The sequence below is a fragment of the Pelodiscus sinensis genome, chromosome 1 (genome assembly GCF_049634645.1).
Source record: "Pelodiscus sinensis isolate JC-2024 chromosome 1, ASM4963464v1, whole genome shotgun sequence".
Taxonomy (NCBI): Eukaryota; Metazoa; Chordata; order Testudines; family Trionychidae; genus Pelodiscus; species Pelodiscus sinensis.
Window position 1 is genome coordinate 89,858,258 of NC_134711.1, and position 20,062 is coordinate 89,878,319.

The 20,062-nt window shown below is 43.9% G+C and overlaps 1 protein-coding gene across 7 annotated transcripts in view; it reads left to right on the forward strand.

Annotated features, from left to right (window-relative positions):
• Positions 1-20,062, forward strand: part of MRTFA (myocardin related transcription factor A) — a 176,583-nt gene that overhangs the window by 32,740 nt on the left and 123,781 nt on the right. The window contains exon 1 of one of the 7 annotated variants that reach the window (XM_075913270.1): positions 7,377-9,092. The exons of 4 other annotated variants lie outside the window; for them this stretch is intronic. In XM_075913270.1, the coding sequence (XP_075769385.1) occupies positions 9,047-9,092 (46 nt within the window). In that variant the 5' untranslated portion in view covers positions 7,377-9,046. Of the gene's footprint in view, positions 1-7,376; positions 9,093-9,146; positions 10,102-20,062 lie in introns of those variants that run through there. 2 more of the 7 variants (XM_075913291.1, XM_075913284.1) reach the window with 2 other exon arrangements.

Genomic DNA, 20,062 nt, shown 5'->3' on the forward strand with positions numbered 1-20,062 from the left:
TAAAAACAATGAGGAGTCCTGTGGTACCTTAGAGACTAACAAAAATCAATATATAGTATGATGAGCTTTCTTGGGCAAAACCCACTTCTTCAGATAAGCTGAAATGGAAATGACAGGAACCCAGAATTTATAACAGAAAAAGGAGGAAGAAAAAGTACTTGTCAGTTGTAGTACTGGTGCTAATGAGGCTAATTGAATAGGCTGGAAGTGTCCCATACTTAGCTCTTGATGTAAATCAGATGTTAAATGGTTGGAAGGATGGCTTTATAATGTGACATCCAGTTAATAATGTCTTTGTTCAAGCCCAGGGAAACAATATCAAATTTGCATATGAAGGTCAGTTCCACAGTGTGTCTGGGTAATTCGCTTGTGAAATTCCTTAGTAGGAGAATAGCTACTTTTAAATTCATTGAGTGCCCAGGCAGGTTAAAATGTTCCCCCTACAGCTGTGGTCACCAACCTGTCGATTGCGATCAACTGGTTGATCGGGGGGGGGGGGGGGAGGGGGCAAATGACCAGTCGGTTGCGAGGCATTCGGGGCTCCCCCCCGTTTCCTCCCACCCCCAAGAAGCAGCCCCTGCTGATGCTACCTCCAGCAACAATGGAGGTAGCGCTGGCTTCCTGCGGGGAGTGTGTGTGGGGGAGAGGGGAAGTCTCGCAGCTGTACGCCAGGTCCGGGGCCTCAGGAAGCACATGGGCTGCTCTTCCCCTCCCTCAAACAGCCAGTACGTTTCCTGAAAAGCCGGGTCTGTTGTGTGCCACCAACTTCCTTCCCCCTGCTGCCTTCCTGTGTGTGGGGGAGGGAGGAGTAGGAGCCCCAGGACTGCGCCAGCTCCAACCGCTCAGGAAGCGCACACCCTGCTCCTCCGCTCCGCACAACGGCCATGCGCTTCCTGAGCAGTTGGAGCTGGAGCAGTCCTGAGAGTCCTTCTCCCTTACCTTCCAGTTTGGGGGGAGGAAGGGGAACAGGAAAGGAAGTCACCAGTGCATGATAGACATGGCATTTCAGGAAGTGCGCCAACTATTTGGGGGAGGGGAAGAGCAGTCACCGTTCATTCCTGAGATCCAGACCTGGTGCGCAGCTGCAGCTTTCCCAGGTACCATCCCGAGCTGTCCCTGTTCCCTCCCCCTCCGCCCCCCAATGAGGACCCTGCTCCTGCCCCCACAAGCACATTGCCCCCAGCCCCCACCAGCATCCTGCCTCCTGCCCAAACGCCCACCAGCACCTGATCCCTGGCCAGACTTTCCTGCACCCTGCCCAAACCCTGTCCAGCACCTTGCCTCTGCCCCCTCGCCAGATACCTGCCCCCAGCTTGCTCCTGTACACTGTCTTCCATCCAGATTCTGCACCCCCATCCCTATCCCACTCTCTGGCAGCTCTGTCCCGCACACTGGATCCCTCATTTTTGGCAACACCTCAGATTGTAGAGGGGCCCACAAATTCCACTAACCCTGGAACCCAAAGGAGTTAATCTGGCCTGGGGCTAGAGTGCCAGGGGAGTGAGACGTCTCAGTTGGGGCCCCATTAGTGAGGCTTGGGGTTTTTTGGAGGAGTTGGTTTTTTTGCATCTCACTTGTGTGGCCCCAGCTGACTTTTTCTGTGGGTCAGTGACCCCTGACTCAAAACAGGTTTTCCCCACTCATAAATAAAGACAATGCTGAAACATTTTGTGTTTGACGAATTTTATTTAAAAATGAAGCCTGGCCAACAAGCCCCCAATTGGGGCCAAGCCCCCTCTGGCCGCTAGGGTTGCCAGACGTCCATTATTGATTTGGACAGTCTGGTATTTTTGCCTCCTGTCCAGTTAAAAAAAAAAAAAAATCAGAAAATACTGGACACCTAAAATGTCCATTATTTTCGCATTTATTTTTTCCCGGCCAAGAGACGAAAATCGTGGGTGCTTACCTGGATCTGCTTAACTCTCCGGGTCTCTTTTTGGCTCAACAACTTTGGTCTCCATCTCCTCCCCCCACTTCCCCCCCCCCCAACAATTTTTTCCCCAGTGTCTTTTTTTTGGTGGTGGGGGTAGTGTGTCGATATTTTTGGTTAAACCATCTGGGAACCCTACTAGCTGCAGCATCATAACACTCCTGCAACACCCCCCCCCCCCCCCCCGACTCCAAACCTGAGCCTATCATACACTGGAACCCTCTGTCCTGATCCCCTCTCATCCCCAAACTCCTGCACCCCCACATCCTCTGTCTTCTGTCATAACCCTCCTGCACCATCCACACACTGTAAATCTGTGTCTTGAGTCCATCATACTCCCTACCTCCCTGCCCTGAGCCCCCTCACACACCCCAACCCAAACTCCTGCACCTCCACATCCACAAGCCTGTGGCTTGCTCAGCGTCCCAGCACTCCCTAGCCTGGAGCCCCCTCCCTGTGCCAGCATCTCTTTCTCTACCTCCTCCTGCACCCAAATTTCCTCCCAGAGCTTGCATCTCTCACCCCTTCGCACACCCAAATCCTTCATTCCCACCCCAGAGCCCGCACCTTCCATTTCAGCCAAGTTAGAGCAAGTAAGGGCTGGGGACAGGAAGTGATAGAGAGGAGAGGGCAGGGTCTCAAGGAAGGGGTGGGGTTTTGGGGAAGAGATGGGGTAGATCTTAGCTTGTCCTGACATTTAAAAAGTGATCTTGGGTATAAAAAGGTTGGAGACCACTGCTCTACAGGTTTGTGTGTTACCATTTCTGATGTCAGACTTGTGTTCATTGATCCTTTGTCATAGAGCCTGTCCAGTTTGGCCAGTATACATAGCAGAGGGGCATTGCTGGCAATTGATGGCATATATCACATTAGATGATGTGCAGTTGTATGAGCCTCTGCTGTGGTGGCTTATGTGGTTAGGTCCTGTGATGGTGTTGCTTGTATCGATGTATGGGCAGAGCTGGCAAGAATTGGATTTCCAAGTTTGTGGATCTTGGGCAGCAGAATACTCCTAGTCAGGGATTTGGGGGTGAGGGTGGGGGTGTTTGTATAGATTTTGTCTTGAGTTGTAGCAGGGAGTTTCATGAGCAGATGGTGTAATTTCTTTTGGTATTTATTTCTTTTGGGGTTTATTGCAGGGGTATGTTCCTGGGTGAGTGTGTCTGAGAGTATGGCTGCTGGAAAGAATTTGCTTCAGATTAGGAGGTTATCTGTGGGCAAGGACTGGCCTGTCTCCTGAGGCCTGTGAGAGTGAGGGACTGTTTTCCAGGATAGGTTGTAGATTGTCAATGATGTGCTGGAGGGGTGTAAGCTAGGGGCTGTAGATAATGACTAGGGGTGTTCTGTTTTCCTTGTTGGACCTGTCTTGAAGAAACAGTCCTGGGTACTCATCTGGCTCTGTCAATATGTTTCTTCACTTCTCCAGATGGGTATTTAAGTTTTAAGAATGCCTGATAAAGATCTTGTAGGTGTTTGTCTCTGTGGGATTAGAGCAAGTCTGGCTGTGTTTTAGGGTCTGACTGTAAACAATCAATCATGTGATGTGCCCTGGATGGAAGCTAGAGGCATGTAGATAAGAATAGTGGTCAGTAGGTTTCCAATGTAGGGTGGTGGAAATGTGGCTATCATTTAACTGTACTGTAGTTTCAAGGAAGTGGAACTCTTGTGTGTCCTGATGCTGGGGTGGAAACTCTTGATGCTGGGGTGGAAATTGTTGAAAACCCTGTGGAATTCTTCAAGGATTTCCTTCCTGTGGTTCCATATGATGATGTCATCAATGTAGTGCATGTAGAGAAAAGGTGCTAGGGGACAAGAGCTGAGGAAATGTTGTTCGAGTGCAGTCATAAAAATGTTGGCATATTGTGGGGCCATGTGGGTGCCTCAAGCAATGCTGCTGACTTGAAGGTATAAATTGTCCCCAAATTGGAAATAATTATGGGTGAGGACAAAGTCACATAATTCAGCATCTAGGTGCACGGTAGCATCATCTAGGATAGTGTTCCTGACAGCTAGTAGTCCAGCTTCATGTGAGATCTTTCTCTTGTGGGATTGGTAATGGGGATCCTGAGGATCACTGTGATATTCAGTGGTGTGTTAGAAATATTCCTTCAGACGGAGGTGGCGAAAATAGGCTTCAGGTCACTGCAGAACTGAATCATTTGTGCGGGAGTGGTGGGACAGAGCGTCCCAGAGATAGGATGGACTTTTATGCTGGGCTAAGTGTGGTTAGATAGGTTGACAATGTTAGGTGAGTTAAGGGTACCAAAGTTGTGCTACCATGAGGCATGTGGGAGATTAGATAGTTTATTGTACTTTTTTTTTTCTGTTGGGAAGCGAAGTGAGCATTGTAAGTGGCTTATCTAGTTTTTGTAAAGTCCATCCATGAGGAAGTTTGCGTGGAAACTTTTTTTTTTGAGAGAGAGAGTGTCTTTAGTATTGAAAGCTCCTTGATTTTTCATCTGTTTGTTATATAGAATACTGTATTGGTGGTTCCTCAGTTTGTGTGTGGCATAATTTCTCACTGTAGTCTGGGGGGTATATAGATTGTAATGGGTTTTCCAACAAATCATGTTCATACATGTATCTGATAATTCTGTTCTTTACTATAGTTTCAGCCAGTTTACCTCAGGCTGAAATTAGGCTTACTGATATGTAATTACCTCGATTGTCTCTGGAGCAATTGGAGGAGGATTGGGAGTGATACTGGGAATGGGAGAGGAAATAGACTTGGATAAAGGGCTGGGAGAAGGGAGGACACTTACATTGCATGAGAAGCCAAAAAATGGGACTAGGAGCCAATGGGAACAGGTAATATGGGTAGAGACATGGATGACTTAATGCTACTGTGGAGTAGGGAAAAGATAGATTGGCAAATGGGGTAGGGAACTAGTTTCCCACTCCCCATGTAATTAGAGCTTACTGGGTAAGGGAACCAAGATCAACAGCTTGAGAAGTGGAGACTGGGACAGAGTAGATGAGGAATTAATGGTGGGGATACGTAAAGGATAGGGCCACATTGGTGGGGTTGTGGCAAGAGGTCAAGCTTGGGATGGGTAAAAAAGTCTAGCCAACTAGGGAACTCCTCAGTGTGGAATGAAATCCAGAATCCCTGAGTGTCTCCATTCCTCTGCTGGCAGCAAAGATCTGTGAAACCCACTGGCAGCATTCCTATCTCCTGTAGTTCTTGAGTCACATAAAGGATAGCCTACTACTGTTAGCAGTTACTCCAGTAGCTCAAGTGGCAGAAATGTGCGTGGTGGATCTAAATGTTTCAGCCCTGCAAACCAATCGTGTATGTAAAATGACGTTCTTTAGTGTGCTCTTTTAAAAAACTAGGAAGTTACATACACAGCTGTTAAAAGAACATTAATAAGTTTGCAGAGTTAAGCAGTCAAAGGCTACAAAATGAGGTAGTGTTACTCCGTTGTTCATATGCATTATGATATGGTCTTAATTACAGGTTTACATACAGTGTTTTCCATTGGACCCTGGCCTTGGGGCTCAGAATGTTTGCTCAGTTAATTAGCAGCTATTCAATATTTTGATCTCATTGGTCAGTGTGTAGTTCCAGACCTCCTTTACTGCACACTGTTCAAATCTTATTCTGAAGACAGAATTATTAATTTCCTCATAGCTTTTCAGTGGTGCTTATCTTGACAGTAAATCTGTGCTTCACACACTAACACCATCTCACAGGGGTTGTGAAAACAAATGTATATCTATTTTAGAGATGGAGAATTGAGGCTTAGAGATTTAAGATCAAAAGTATCCACTGACTTTGGGTGTCTAGTTTTGAAATGCCTAATAGTGAACTGATTTTGCACAGTGGTTGGCTTAATATAGCATCTTATATGTTCAAAGCACAGCTTCCATTGACTTTCATTGTAGCTGTTACTGCTGAATACTTCAGCAAATTAGACCCCAGAGTCTCAAGTCAGGCATCTGGACAATGAAGAATGTCCGTGAAAAATGTGGTTTAAGTGACTTGCCTGGCATCACACAGGAACTCTGTGGCATGGTGAGTATGTAGTTTTTCAGAGCAGCATTCATCTACTGTAACTATGAAATTGTCCTTTCTCTTCCTGTGATTTTCTGTCTTCTTTACTACATTCCTTCCAATTTCTGCAATGCAAAAGAGAAGGTCTTATGGTCAACTGCTTCCTTCATTACACAGCTCCAGATTCATCCCCAGAGCACTGTTCTTTCTGTGAACTGAATAAGAGGGGATTCTGTGGAAATAAGCGTGAGATCATGTATCTGTAGCAGGGGTGGGCAATATATTTTAATGGGGGACCATGCCAAGATTTTGGTAAGTAGTAAAGGGCTGCATTTCTATGGAGGCGGTGTGGGGTCTGGGACACAGGTATTTAGGCTTCTAGGCGCAGAAGGGAACTTGAGGTAGGAGACGGGAGTGTAGAAGAGGGTGTGTTTGGGTGAGGGAGGGGGTTGTGATCTGGGCAAGGGTTTGGGGTACAATGTCTGGGAGGCGGTATGGGTGCAGGAGAGGATTCTGGCCTGGAGGAGGGGTGTAATGGGGGTGCAGGTTCTGGGAGAGAGTTATGACCTGGAAGAAGTGGGGTACAGTGTGTTTGGGTGGTGACCTGGGGCAAGAGTGAGTGGTGGTCAGAGGCAGGTAGTTGGATGGAGAAGGAGTGGGGGAAATGCGGTGCCAGAGGCACGTCCTGGCTGGGAGATGCATACCTAGGCAGATCTGGGCCAGCAGCCAGCATGTCCCTCAGGAAGGCTTTCTGCCATCCATGCTCCTGCATGCCACTTGAGTACCTAGCCATGGGGACCATGTGTTACCTAGAGCCCTGGAAGGGGGAGCGGTACTTGACATGTTACCTGCCCTGCAAACAGGCAGCTCCCATTGACCCATTTCCTGCCATTGGGAGCTGCAAGATTGTCCTGGGGATGCAGGCTGTATTTTGCCCACCTCTGGAGTAAGAGCTGCTTTGAGATCATTTTAATTTACTGCATGTGTCTACTGCAGTTCAGTCTGTAGGGGTGGGTGTCAATAGCAGTGGGTACCAAAATGCTGCACTGTACCTCCCCCATGTGGATGCTGGCGATGCCAACTACAAGGATGCTATCTTGTATTAGTATAATCCTGTTTGAAGAGAACTGTTTATGTGAAAACTTCAACAACAACAAATAGTCTAATAGCATCTTAAAGACTAACAAAACATGAACTAGGAACCTTTTATTTTGTATCCAAGGGTATGTCTAGACTAAAGGGTTTTTTCAAAAAAAGTGGCCTTTTTTCGGAAAAACTTCCCCTACGTCTAGATTGCTGCCACATTCTTTTGAAAGCAAATCAAAAGAACACAGTTTTTTTCAATCGCAGAAAACCTCATTTTACGAGGAAGAACACCTTTTTTCGAAAGTGCTTTTTTCGAAAAAAGGCACCATGTAATGCAAACTGTGCTTTTTCGAAAGAGCATACAGACTGCCTGGGTGCTCTCTTTCGGGGTGGGGGTGGAGGAGGAGGACTGATTATAGTCTAGATGCTCTTTTTCGAAAGAGGATTTTTCTAAAGTATCTTTCGAAAAAGCCTCTTTTGAAAGAGACTTGCAGTCTAGACATAGCCCAAGTGTCCACATGGGGGAGTGACAGCATGTTACTGTGGTGTATAGTAGAGTTGGACAACATAGACTTGGTTAAAGAGTCAGAATGTAGGAGATGCAAAGGCACCTTTGCAAACCAGGTGTCCTGGAGCTGAGTACAGCTCTGCTAGAGTAGAGACTCTGGCCTAAGCTAAAGAATTTGAAGTCTAAAGGTGAGGCCATGCCTTTGTCTATGTGGTGCCTAATATGTTTTTGATCCGAATATAACAATTAGGCCATCTGCCAGAAACAGTCATGAGAAATGCCACTTGTCATGGGGGGATAATGAAGATGGGAAACAATGGAGAGCTTTTCTTGGGACAGAAGAATTGGACTTAGTTCATTAAGATAATTTAATTAGCAATCTATGAAATTACTTCAGACTCTTGGTTCAGGGACCAAAATTGAAATTTACTTTGGTTTGGAAGCCAGAGTCATGAACTGAGTGAAAATTATCCAGTCTATTATCAGGAATATTCAGTATTCCTCCCTCTTCTTCACTGCCTCCACTTTGGACCATTTACAGTGCATCATCTGAGAGTAGGAATGTTAAAATGTGTGCAGTAAAGTATCTGTGTATCCACTATCAGAGGCCACAGTGCAGGGTGGCAGGCGGTTCCCCAGAGCCAGCTGCCTGCACGTATCGGGCGTCTGTGTGTAAATATGAACATTAACCCATAAGCCCAGGCTCATTGAGTAACCATGTACATGGTTAAAATTTCAAATCCCTAACTGGAGCATGGGAAACCGTTAAACCCTTATTGCTGTTGAAGAAGTAGAAAATTAAAGGGAAGCCATAGTCTAGAATGGTAGAGATTGGAGGCGGGAGGAAGAAAGAACACATTTTAAAAAACCAAGTTTTAACTCTATTTTAAAAAGTTCTAACCCTGGAGTTTTTAGTACCTTGTGTTTAGCAGAAAGCAGGGTGGAGTAGAGGGAACATTACCAACTTCCTTAATTGATTTTTCTTCCTATCTGTAAATATCACCACACATAATGTGGCAGACTTGTGCCGCAAATTGTGGTTTTTTTTAAAGTGTTGTTAGTTCCAAGTTACCAATGTCTCTGTTTATGTTAATGCAAGGTCATCTTGTTCTTGGAATGAAATTGCTTCATCATCAGCTCTTTAGGGAATATGAAGTTCATACGAAATCTCAGCTTCCTTTTTCAAAAGGGAAAAGCTGTCAGTATGCTTTTCTGGGAGTCTCTTCTTCCCTCCCTCATCCCTCAATTTGCAGCATGGGGTGGAGCTTATTGTTGCAAACCAAACATCTTAAGTTCCAGCTTGAGTATTCATTTTCCTCCTACCAGTTAATTGATTTTTGGGCTGTCCCAACTTGTCTGTAGAGTGAATAAGCCAAGAACTGTGCAGGGAAAAGGACTGAGTTCTCTGTCACTAGAGTTGACAGCATTCAAAGGTGTGTGCTTTGTGGAACTTTTGGACAAGTCTGAATTCAAGATTCCGGTGTCTTTTCTTAAATGCATTGTTGCTGTTGAGAAGGGGACCAACATGACTCTACTAGAACCAGAGAAGCTGATGATGGCAGTCCAATCAGGTAATACTCTAGCAATATTCAATAGGATATGTTTTATATGCCAGGCAGTTAGTTACAGTGTGTGAAGAAGGTGCATAAAACAGGCCTAGAGACAGAAATGTGATGACTTCATGTGCAATTGAAGATGGTGCAAACAGAATGTTATATTTTGAGTGGTTTGAGATTTTAATATGAAGAAACTAAGATTTTGAAAACACTTAAAAGTTTAAAGCAGAGCTCACTCTCAACACGCTATATAAATCACCTCCATGAGGGGAGTAGCTAACAGTGCTGGGAGCATGACTCCCAGTGCTGTACCCTGGTTCACACTGGCACTTAATAGCTCTGTAGCTTGCAGGGGGAGAGGGTGCATACCCCTAAGCCAAAAAGTTAGTGCTGTAAAGTGTGCACTTAGCTGAATATCTTTCATTCCTCTTCTCCCACCCCATATTTCAATAAATTAAGGTCTTTGGCTCTTGAGAATCAGCAAATACCTACCAAGCTTAGGGCTGTGTAGTAAAGAGACTCCATTTGAGCCAAGCCCACCTATTCTGTTTAACTGTTAGCTGATTGTTTAATTCAGTTAGTTTTTACTTGGTTTTAATGTCTGATCCAGAAATACTGTTGATACTTCTTGGGAAACTTTGAATTACGTTGTTTTGAAAAAAATTCTATTTCTGTCTTCCACCTCTCCTCACCTTTCCTTTATTGCTTACATAGGATCTCTAGTTTCCCTAAGAGTTAATGTATTTTTGTAGCTTTTTTGCCAAGATGATGTCATCTTCCTCTTGTGATATCACAGTCGGCTGCTAGAAATGTTTGAGATGTTGTACAGAATTGTGACTCCAGGGACGAGGATTAGTCAAGATAGATGAGACTTGATACCTGTCCATAAAAATATGATGCCCTTCCATAACTTTCTTCGAGGATCTCGAAATACTTTGCAAATATGAAGTCTCCCAAAATGCCTGTCAGGTAAAGTTCCTTCACTTTATAGATGGAGAAACTGACACAGAGATAGTGACCTTAGGTAGGTGATTTACTGAATCCATGGAAATTATCAACAGTCTAGAAGTCTTGATTTACAGTATTTTTTTAGCAGTGCTCCTAATAAAGGAGGGAAGAGATAATTTAAAAAACCTGTCTTCTAACTATGTTTTGTAAAACTACTTTCTCCACCTTCTGGTGGGGCAGTGACTCTGAATGTATCTTTCATTATTCTTTTTTTCTTTTGTTACAAAGCAATTTCTAAAAGTTTGTTTTTTAAATAGCTCATATTGCTTAAGTTTTCTATCATAGTTTGCTCTCTCCCTGGTTTTTTAGTTTCTCTAAAGAGTAAGTGATATTGAGCGATCTTCCTTTATCCGACGGCCTTCTCCCAAAGCAGGAAGAATTTTTCAGTTCTGGCACAGGTGTGCTTTCCCCCTCAGCAAGGGGATTTGATTCTACAGCTGTGGTGTCCAACCAGTTCTGAAGCAGTAACCGCCATAGTGACTATTGCTATAGTAAACTAGTCACACTCAACTGGCCAAATAGCCACATGTGGCTAGTGTGTTGGATACCACAGTTCTACAGCATGTCTCCGTGAGGTGGAGAGAAGAAAGCAGGAACCTGGAACCTGTAGGAGTAGGGGCATGGTGAAATTATGATAGCTGTTTTATGGGAGGTACTTGCAGCTATCCTTAAATGCACAAAAGTTGCCTTAGGTCCTATACTTGTCTGGCCATTCCCATGATATGCTTGTATTGTTACCCTCTTGTCAGTATTTAAGTCCTAGTAATATGCTTGGTTCTATACAAGACACACACAGCAAGAGAACAAAACCAGTTCTGGCACTGCACAAAAATAAAGTTTTAAATCAAGCTAGATAACTTGATGTAAAACCTTACTGGAGAGAAGACACTTTAATTTCACCTTAGCTAACTACACTAGTGAAAAATACCTGTACCTTGTTTTTACTAGGATTTAGTATTTTTTATAGTTAAAACAAACGGCCATAATAACTAGATGCCTATGTGTGAATCCATAGAATAAAGCAAAGCTTCCTAAAATTAGGAAAGTTCCCTTGGGTGCAGATGAAATGTGGCTTTTTTCCCCAAAACTTTGACAGTGACTCTTCTCTTTACTGGGAATTATGGGATTCCTCTGGGATTTTGTTTGTTCCTTCATCTAAAGCAGGGCAACCTATGGCTCGCAAGCCAAATATGACTTGCAAGGGAACCAAATATTTCTCTTTTGGCAGACTGTCGGGTGGCTGCTGGAGCTGAAGCCGGTCTGCAGTGCAGCTAGCTGCTCCTGGGACTGGTGCCTGGGTTCTAGCTCCGGGTCTAGCTCTTGTGCCATAGGGTCAGTGGATGCCAGGCTGGATGGTGGACGGCTGCTGGAGCTGAAGCTGGGCTTGCTGTGACCCTGGCTTCAGTCCTGGCACATGGAGCAGTGGCCCAGCACGTGGCCCTGCCCTGGGAGCAGTGGGTAGTGTCCAGAAGGCCCTGGCCCTAGCTTCAGCTCTTCCCCAGAACATGAGGGGGAGCCACGAACTCCTGCCCCTCCAGGACATGCCAGGAGCTGCAAATTGTGGCCTGGCAGACAGCTCCCCAGCCTCCAGGACAAATTGGGGGGCTATCAACTATGGCCTGGCATTCTCCCCACCTCCAAGTGATGCTGGGGAGTGGGGCGCAGTAGCTACCTCCCAACCTCAGAAGAGACAGAGTGGTCAACTGGGAGCTACAGCCCACTATCCCCCTGCCCCAGGACACACCAGGGGAGGGCCAGAAACTACTGCCCCCCTGAGGAGATGCTGGGTGTGTTCAGAAACTGTCCCCTTATCCCTCGGAGCAGCACCATCTTTGCTACAGCGGACAGCCCTGGTAAGCCCTCTCAGCCCCCAGCCCTGAGCCCCTTCCCCTGATTTCTACACCCTCTCTGCACTAAGCCCTACCACATATTTGGCCCCCCTACTCTGCACCCCAACTTCCTGCTCTCAGCCCCCATACCTTCCAACCCCCTGCTCACTCCTGCCTCAGCCCCCCAGCCACTGCCCTGACTCCTGCACCCACATCCCCTGCCCTAGCCCCCAAGTCTTGTCCTGACTCCTGCAGCCCCCCCCACCTTGAGGTCCCCCCCCCCAAATCCCTCCCCTGACTTCTGCATTCTTATATGGCTCTTTGTTGACCATGTGTTCTGAATTTTGATGTAATTTGGGTTGAAAAGATTGCCAACACCTGATCTGAAGAGTGCTTGGATATGACATAAACCAGATGGCTGGGTCACCTGGAAGCATCATGCAGTGATGAGGCAATTCCTTGGTATTCTTAACCTGTGTGGTATAAGAGATATAAACTGATCACCACTCGGTCTGAAATGACAGACCTCCTTTGGCCAGGTCAACCACTGCTTTAAAATGTTAAGCAGGAAAAAGGGGAGTGGGATGAGTTCATACAAACAAGGATAGTAGAAGTGAGCCTGAGAAATGAGTAAAGGATGAAAGGTTCAGGTGGATAGAGTTGAGGGAATGAATGTCAGTGCTTACTGTAGTGTGGCCCTCTCTAAAGCCTTAGGCCTAAGGTTAGATGCAAAAGAGAGACTACAATGAAATGTCTGAGTGTCACAACATTAATAAAATCTGGAGGGATGTGAAGATTAAGGCATTATTTATGCTGCCAAGTTTTTAGTTTTCAGCTGCAAAATAAAACCACCTTTATGAAGCTCTGTCTTTTATGCAAAAGTTTTGTTGTCAAAGGGCCCATGTAGACACCCTACTTGATTTTTTTTTTTAATTGTTGTAATTGATTTTTGGAAGCTGTGCTCCACAGTGCCTGTCATGATCAGTCTGATCAGCAGTTTTAACTCTGTTGTCTTGCAGCCAGGTAACCAACCCTCTGCCCTTAAACTTTTAAACCCCTGGAAATTTTTAAAATTCCGCTTCCTGTTTGCTTGGTGTGAAGAGCTCACTTTGCCTCTTTCCAGCTGACCGTGGCAGCTCCACATAGCAAATGCTTTCCTGCTTGGACCACTGTGAATATGCTGGATCTGTGAAGAGGAGGCTGTGCAGTCCCAGCTATAGGAATTTCAATCTTTATGGAAAGGTAGCACAAAAAGGGCTCTGATCAGGATGCGCTGCAGTGCAGAGAAAAGATTAAGGAGTTGAGGCACACATCAGAAGGCAAGGGAGACAAACTGTCACTCCTGTGCTGTGTCCAGACTTGCCGTTTTTTATAGAGTTGTATGCTGTCCTCTGCTGTGACCACATCTCTACTGCCAAAAGTGTTATGGATATTTTGATGGTGCTAAATCCAGCAGAAAGTGGGCCTAGCTTGGAGGACAAATTCATTGACAAAGAGGATGCGGCATGTGACAGTGTGGTGCAAACAGCAGGGTCGCCTAGTAGTTGATCCAGTCAGGATTGTTCGCCGTTCCAGAGATGTCTCAGCAATTGCAATCCTGAGAGCAAGAAGCAGGAGAGGAGATTCTTGGTAAGTGGTTTCCCTTTGAAATGTGGAGGTGGGTTTGAGGGCTTAGATATGGCTATGTTTCTGTGTGTTGGGTTCTTCCCTGTGGTGGAACAGGCTGATGCACACAGAGATTTCACAGGAATTCTCCAGAGAATGCTAGGAAGCTTTACTGCAGGTATTCTGCAATCCTCTGCTGAAGATTCCTTGGCAGACCTGCTTTGCTCTTTCCCACATTGAAAGAAACTTTCCCGTGCCATTCTTCAATCATTTGTTTAGGGATTCAAGCAGCATAGGGACCAAGTAGAAGTCACAAGCATGTAATAGATGCAACCTTACTCTGCTTACCCTCAGGAGTAAGATCTGGTACAATGATATCTACCTGTGGAAAAGGGTGGGAATTTCCAATATTGTCCCTGTTTGACTGTACCATGACTTTCATATTGGCTAGCTCCCTAAACAAGGCTTCTCACCCTGGAGTAAACTTAACCAGGCCTCCGGTGTTCGCTGGCATATATACTTGTCAAGGGTCAATGAGTGATTTGTATGTTACTAGAGGGATATTTTTCTGTATTGTTGTGTGTGTACTTATGTGTATTGTTCATTATGCTTCTGCAGATGTGACCTTGAGGCACCCTCTACACAATGATGGAGTGCCAGTACCAATAAGAAAGTGCCTGGGATGGAGCAAGAAAGACTTGTTCCTGGAGGTGATTCAATGCTCAGTTGCTGAAAACAGGGAACACAGACACTGAAAGGAAATTGAAGGCAAGACAGACAAAGAAATTGAGGCCTACATTAGGGATGCAAAGGAGAAAATGATTAAAGATATGGAGAAGCAAATAGAGATTTATAGTGTCTTATAACACCCAAGATTCAGCAGATTTGTGCCCGCTTTCCCCTTCAGCACATTCAGAACTCCCTCCCCATACTTCACCTCCAAGTTCCTTTCTTCTCTATGGGACTTCTCTCTATCCTTTTTGTTCCATTTGCCTGGACGTCTTTGGGACTTAAGTACATCTCTTGAAATTCAGCCCTCTGCCTTGGTACCTCCTCTTCCTTTAAATATATATGTGTGTGTGTGTATAATTTGTTGTCGTTTTTGTGCAATAAAAGCAACATTTTAAAATAAATCATTATTTCTCTCCAGCAAATTGTGATAGCAGATGACTGTGGTGGTGTTGAATTTTTGAGATGACCATACTAGACATGGTTGCAACCACTATTACAATTGCAACAAATACAAAGTGGGCCAAATAAGTTGTCTATGAAGAGCTTGTAATTCACTGTAATTCTGTTTGTTCTGCTTGTATGCATGTATCATTTTTGTATTTGAAGTTATGAGACTTGGCTTAGTACTTGGATTTCAAATGTTTGCTTCTGACTGACAGATCAGTTGTTGTGGTCCACCTATTGTGAAAGGATTGCTAGTCAAGTGAATAAAAGTACTTGGTTGACAACTTTGCTGTGAACGTTCAGACCAGCATGCAAGGGATGGCTGTTTGCTAAATAAGGACCGAGTCATGCATGGGGACATGCTTTCATACAGCAAGACCAATACAATTCCCTCTACATAGGCAAGCATATAAAAAGGACCCTGAGAGCACCTCCATTTTGTCTTTATTCCAGTTCATCATTTCTGAAGCATCTTTGCTATGAATTGAGCCTGATGTTCCATCCTAACAGAGGATGTATTCCAGAGACTTACAAAACAGCAGACTATTCCACCTCTGCTACAATTCTGCACCAACAACTTTGCAATTGGTGTACGTAACTTGATTCCTTTAACGATTTTCCTCTCATCAATTCCTTTCCTTTTATTAATAAACCTTTAGATTTTAGATGCTAAAGAATTGGCACAGTGTGGTCTTTTGGGTAAGATCTGAGGCATAAATTGATCTGGGAATGTCTGGTCCTTTAGAACTGGAAGAACCTGTTTGGATTTTGTGAAGCTGGTTTTAATAACCTCTCATCTGTATAAGGAGTGGTACTGGTGGTGAAAAAGGAAAGCTGGAGTGTCTAAGGGTTTTGCTTGTATGACTTGTTTCAGGCCAGTGTAGTGAACAGAAGTGCTCTTTTTGTGACTGATTTGGTGTGCCTTATAATGAAGGACCCCAATCTTGGGCTAAGTAGCCTTGTCTGTAAAACAACTTGTCCTCTCAGCGGTGCCCCCAAGGAATCACCTATATTATGATGAGAGCAACAGATAAACAAGCATTTAAATAATTTGCTCACATAGAATTCTAGGCCACAAAAATCTCAAATGCTTCCTTGCAAAACTCTGATTTCATTAATCACTGTAGTCCAGAGCCTAGCAACATTAATTATTTGCTCTTATGTTCAAAATGGTATTTCAAATCCTTCATGATTCGAATAGTCCCCTTTTGTGGCCCTCTAAAGCATTCGTGGCTGTCTCTCGAAATCACCTGCCAAGTGTTATGTCTCAGCAGTCCACCCCTCAGCAAACTTATTTCCCCTACATTCACAGATATTGTGCAATGTGCAACACACAGCAACGACCATGGGAATATTATCATCATTGAGGTCAAATCTGCCATAAAGGCATTGCTAGTGTACCTTTAATCTGCCAAATGCACATTCTACTGTCACCCTGCACCTACTCAACCTACGGTTGAACCACTCCTTACTGCTATCCAAGTTTCTTGAGTAAGGCTGTATCTAAACTACATCCCTTTTTTGGTAAAGGCATGTAAATTAGGGACGTCGATATTGCAAATGAAGCTGGAATTTAAATATTTCATGCTTCATTTGCATAATGAAATGGGGCTTAGACAGGAATCTTTTGACAATAAACCTTTTTTGAAAGATCCTGTAAATCTCATTTTTTGAGAAGTACGGGGTCTTATGAAAAAGGGTTTTATTTTCGAAAGTTTCCTGTCTAAACTGCTGTTTTTTTTCTCAAAGCCCCGTTTCGGAAAAAAGCGGTAGCTTCCATTATGCAAATGAAGTGTGGGATATTTAAATTCCAACTTCATTTGCAATATCGACGTGCCCAATTTACATCCCTTTACCGAAAAAGGGATGTAGTTTAGACACAGTCTCAGTTTGAGCCATGGAATTAATGGGTTGGCAAAGTCTCCCAGGATCACTATAGGCATTTTAATATCCCAGACTAAGTGTGGACGTGGTATGCTGATAGAGGGAGAATATGGAACAACAAATTTATTGAACTTTTTTTGATCACTGACCAAACTTTTGGTGAAAAACTGTGAGGGTAGGCATCACCTAAGTAAAAAAGATAGATAGAATAATGGGAATATATTATGAGCCTTGAGATCAGAGGGATGATAATCCAATGCTAAAAGAGACCAGAAAGGTGCCAGGAGGCATAAACTACCCAAATATGAATTGGTCTTGATTCTATAAATTGTTGCTTGGAAAAAAACAATGTTCTGGAGCATTTATATCATCTGCAAAGTTTGCCACCTCACTGTACCCCTCTTTCCCCAAATATTGAATAGCACTGGTCCTAATACAGAGTTGGGGGTACTACTATTTATCTTTCTCCATTTTGAAAACTGACCATTTGTTTGTCCTCTTGTTGCCTTTTAACCAATTACTGTTCCATGAGAGGACCTTCCTCCTTATCACCTGATTGCTTATTTTGCCTAAGCCTTTGGAGATGCACCCTCTTACTGCTTTCTGAAAGTCCAAATGCATTATAACTATTGAATCACCCTTATCCACATTTGCTCATCCTGTCAAAAAATTTTAATAGAGTGGTTAGGCATGAGTTCCCTTTACTCCCTTTCATGTTGACTCTTTCCCAACAAATCATATTCATCTATGTGTCTCATAATGCTGTTCTTTTCTATAATTTCAACCAATTTATCTGGTGCTGAAGTTAGGCTTACCAACCTGCAGTTGCATCACCTGTGGAGATCTTTTAAAAGGCTGATATCACATTAGCTACCCTACCATTATCTGACACAAAATGATTTTAAATTTCAGGTTACAGACCACTTAGTATTTCTGCCATTTCATATTTGAGTGCCTTCAGGACTCTTGGGTGAATACCATCTGCTCCTAGTGACTTATTAGGCAATTGAATTTGGTCTGTTAGTGATGTTAGGGTTACCATTGTTGTCTTAGCTCATGTCTGTCCCTGCTTGCAAGCTTGTTAAAATATAAATACCCAGTGGATTGATAATTTATAATCTCCTGGGTTGCATAGAATATGTCTGCTGCAATTAGACACCTGCAGCTGGCCCATGTTTGCTGACTCAGCTAAGGTCCCAGCTCTGGCACCTCGCATTGCTGGGTCCTAGCACCTGGGTTGCAGCCTGAGCCTGAACATCTACACTGCAGTTAAACGGCCCATTAGCCGAAGCCTGAGTCAGCTGGCATGGGCCAGCCACAAATTTTTAATGTCACCATAGACATGGATATAGTATGTCCTGTCAGTCTGGTTTACAAAACCAGACAATCCCATAAAAATGTGACACTGTCGAGCAAATATGGTTGGGCAGCAAGTCTTATGGTCAGTGTTCCCTTCTACTGGTTACTTTTGGCAGTTTCTCCTGCTTAATAGTGAGATGTTTCGTGTAAGGCAGGGGTGTCCAAACTTTTTTCAAAGAGGGCCAGATTTGATGAAGTGAACATGCGTGAGGGCCGACCATTTTGCCTGACATTCTTTGAACCATTAAAATTAAATGCAAATTAACTATTTTATGCAAAGTTTATTGCAAACGGCATACTTTTCATTTTGTCACATGGATGACAAATCTAAACAGGTGTTAAATCACTCTGCCTTTCATATCTGAAGGCCAGATGGAAAAAAAAATCCAGGAAGCTGAAATATATGTCAGGAACATTGTAAAGCACATTACATATTATTGGTAATAAAGGTTGTCTGTCAACTTTTAAGTTCAAAAACTATGAACAGGAACATAACACCAAGTATACATGTTGTGTCCAAATATATTTATAACTGATGTAGACCAACTGACATTAACTGAGATTTTACAATGTATTCATCTCAATACATATGGATTCGTTGGGGGCCATAAAAGATAGATATTGCCAAATTACCTGTGGGGCCGTATTAAACCGGAACACGGGCCGCAATTGGATTTTGGACATGCCTGGTGTAAGGAAATGGTCATATTGTGACAGTAGAGGGTGGTGAAATCTATTATCTTTGGATCCTTTAAAGTAATTTAGACACCCTTCCTATTTAAGAACACTCTTCTCTATTGTATTAGTTCTTGGTTTGTTCTTTGTGTTAAATGGGAGTGGGGGAGGTGTGCTTGAATTCAGTGTTCTTCAAATCTGACTTTTCTTAATGTTTGAAAAGGAGGCAGTCCTTATCTTAGCAGCAATACTCCATGGGAACGCCTCACTTAAATCTTTCACATTTCTTTTTTTGGAAGATGTATTAAACTTTGTTCAGTGTTTCTGTTGTCCTACATCCTTAGGCGATTGAGACCTTTTTAACACATGCGAATTCTGTCTTAATTGATTCATCCTCTAAGAACATTTTATAAGGTGGTGGACAAAAAGGCTGTTTAACAGATGAAAGTGAACTTATTTTTAAAAAGTAGATTAGACTGTTCAAACTTATTTCTATGAAGTTATCTCTAGCCGTCTTTTGGGGTAGTGTGTGTGTGTGTGTGTGGGGGGGGGGGGGGATAGTGTTTAAAGACACTCAAACTAGTTTAGGCTCAAATTGGCCCACCTTTGCAGACTTTTTTTTCATTGAGAGTAAGATATGGAGACACATGCTCACTTAAAGATCCTTTTAGCAGTCTTTTCATGAATTAGTGGACATTAGTGCTAACATCCTGGCCAAAGTATGATTCTGGATATTATACTTGGCTGGCTTTAAATTTTCTTCTAGTGCAAGCACAGGAAATACAATTCTTCAGTTCCTCTCCTCAGCTGTCATGTATTGAACACTGGTAAGTGGCTAGCTTCACCTCCAAGCTGAGTATTTGTTAGTGACAGGAAATGATCTTTCTAAATAAATTTTTAATATCTTTAATTTTCAAGATGAAAAGTGCTAAATAAATAAAAGATAACTATCTATAGCTCAGGCAACACGGCGGGGGAGTAGGGAAGGTGGGAGGAGGAGGGGAGGCAGCTTCGTAGGAGCTTAAAAGCCAGCTCCTCACACGCACCAGCTCCATCAGAGCCACCTGTCCCCCCCCATGTGCAACCACTGAAAAATTATTTTGGTTATGTGTTTTCCAAAATAAATGCATTTTAACATCCCTAAACCCCAGCCTGCTCTCTGGCAGCCTCCTCCCACACACTGAACCCCTCACTTATGACCCCACCCAGAGACTTGGTGGGGGGGTCCCCATAAAATCCACTACCCCCAGGCCTCTAGAAGAGTTAATCCAGCCCTGAGGGTAAGCCCTGAGCCGCAGTGCCTCCCTCTCCGTCCTCTGAGGTGAGGGGAGTATCCCTCTGTTTCTCAGTTGGTCCATGTCTGTGAAGAGGTTTTACTTCTTTCTTAGGGGCCAGATCAGTATGGTGGCTTTTGTCTCATTTGTGTGTGGCAGCTGACCCAAAAAAGGT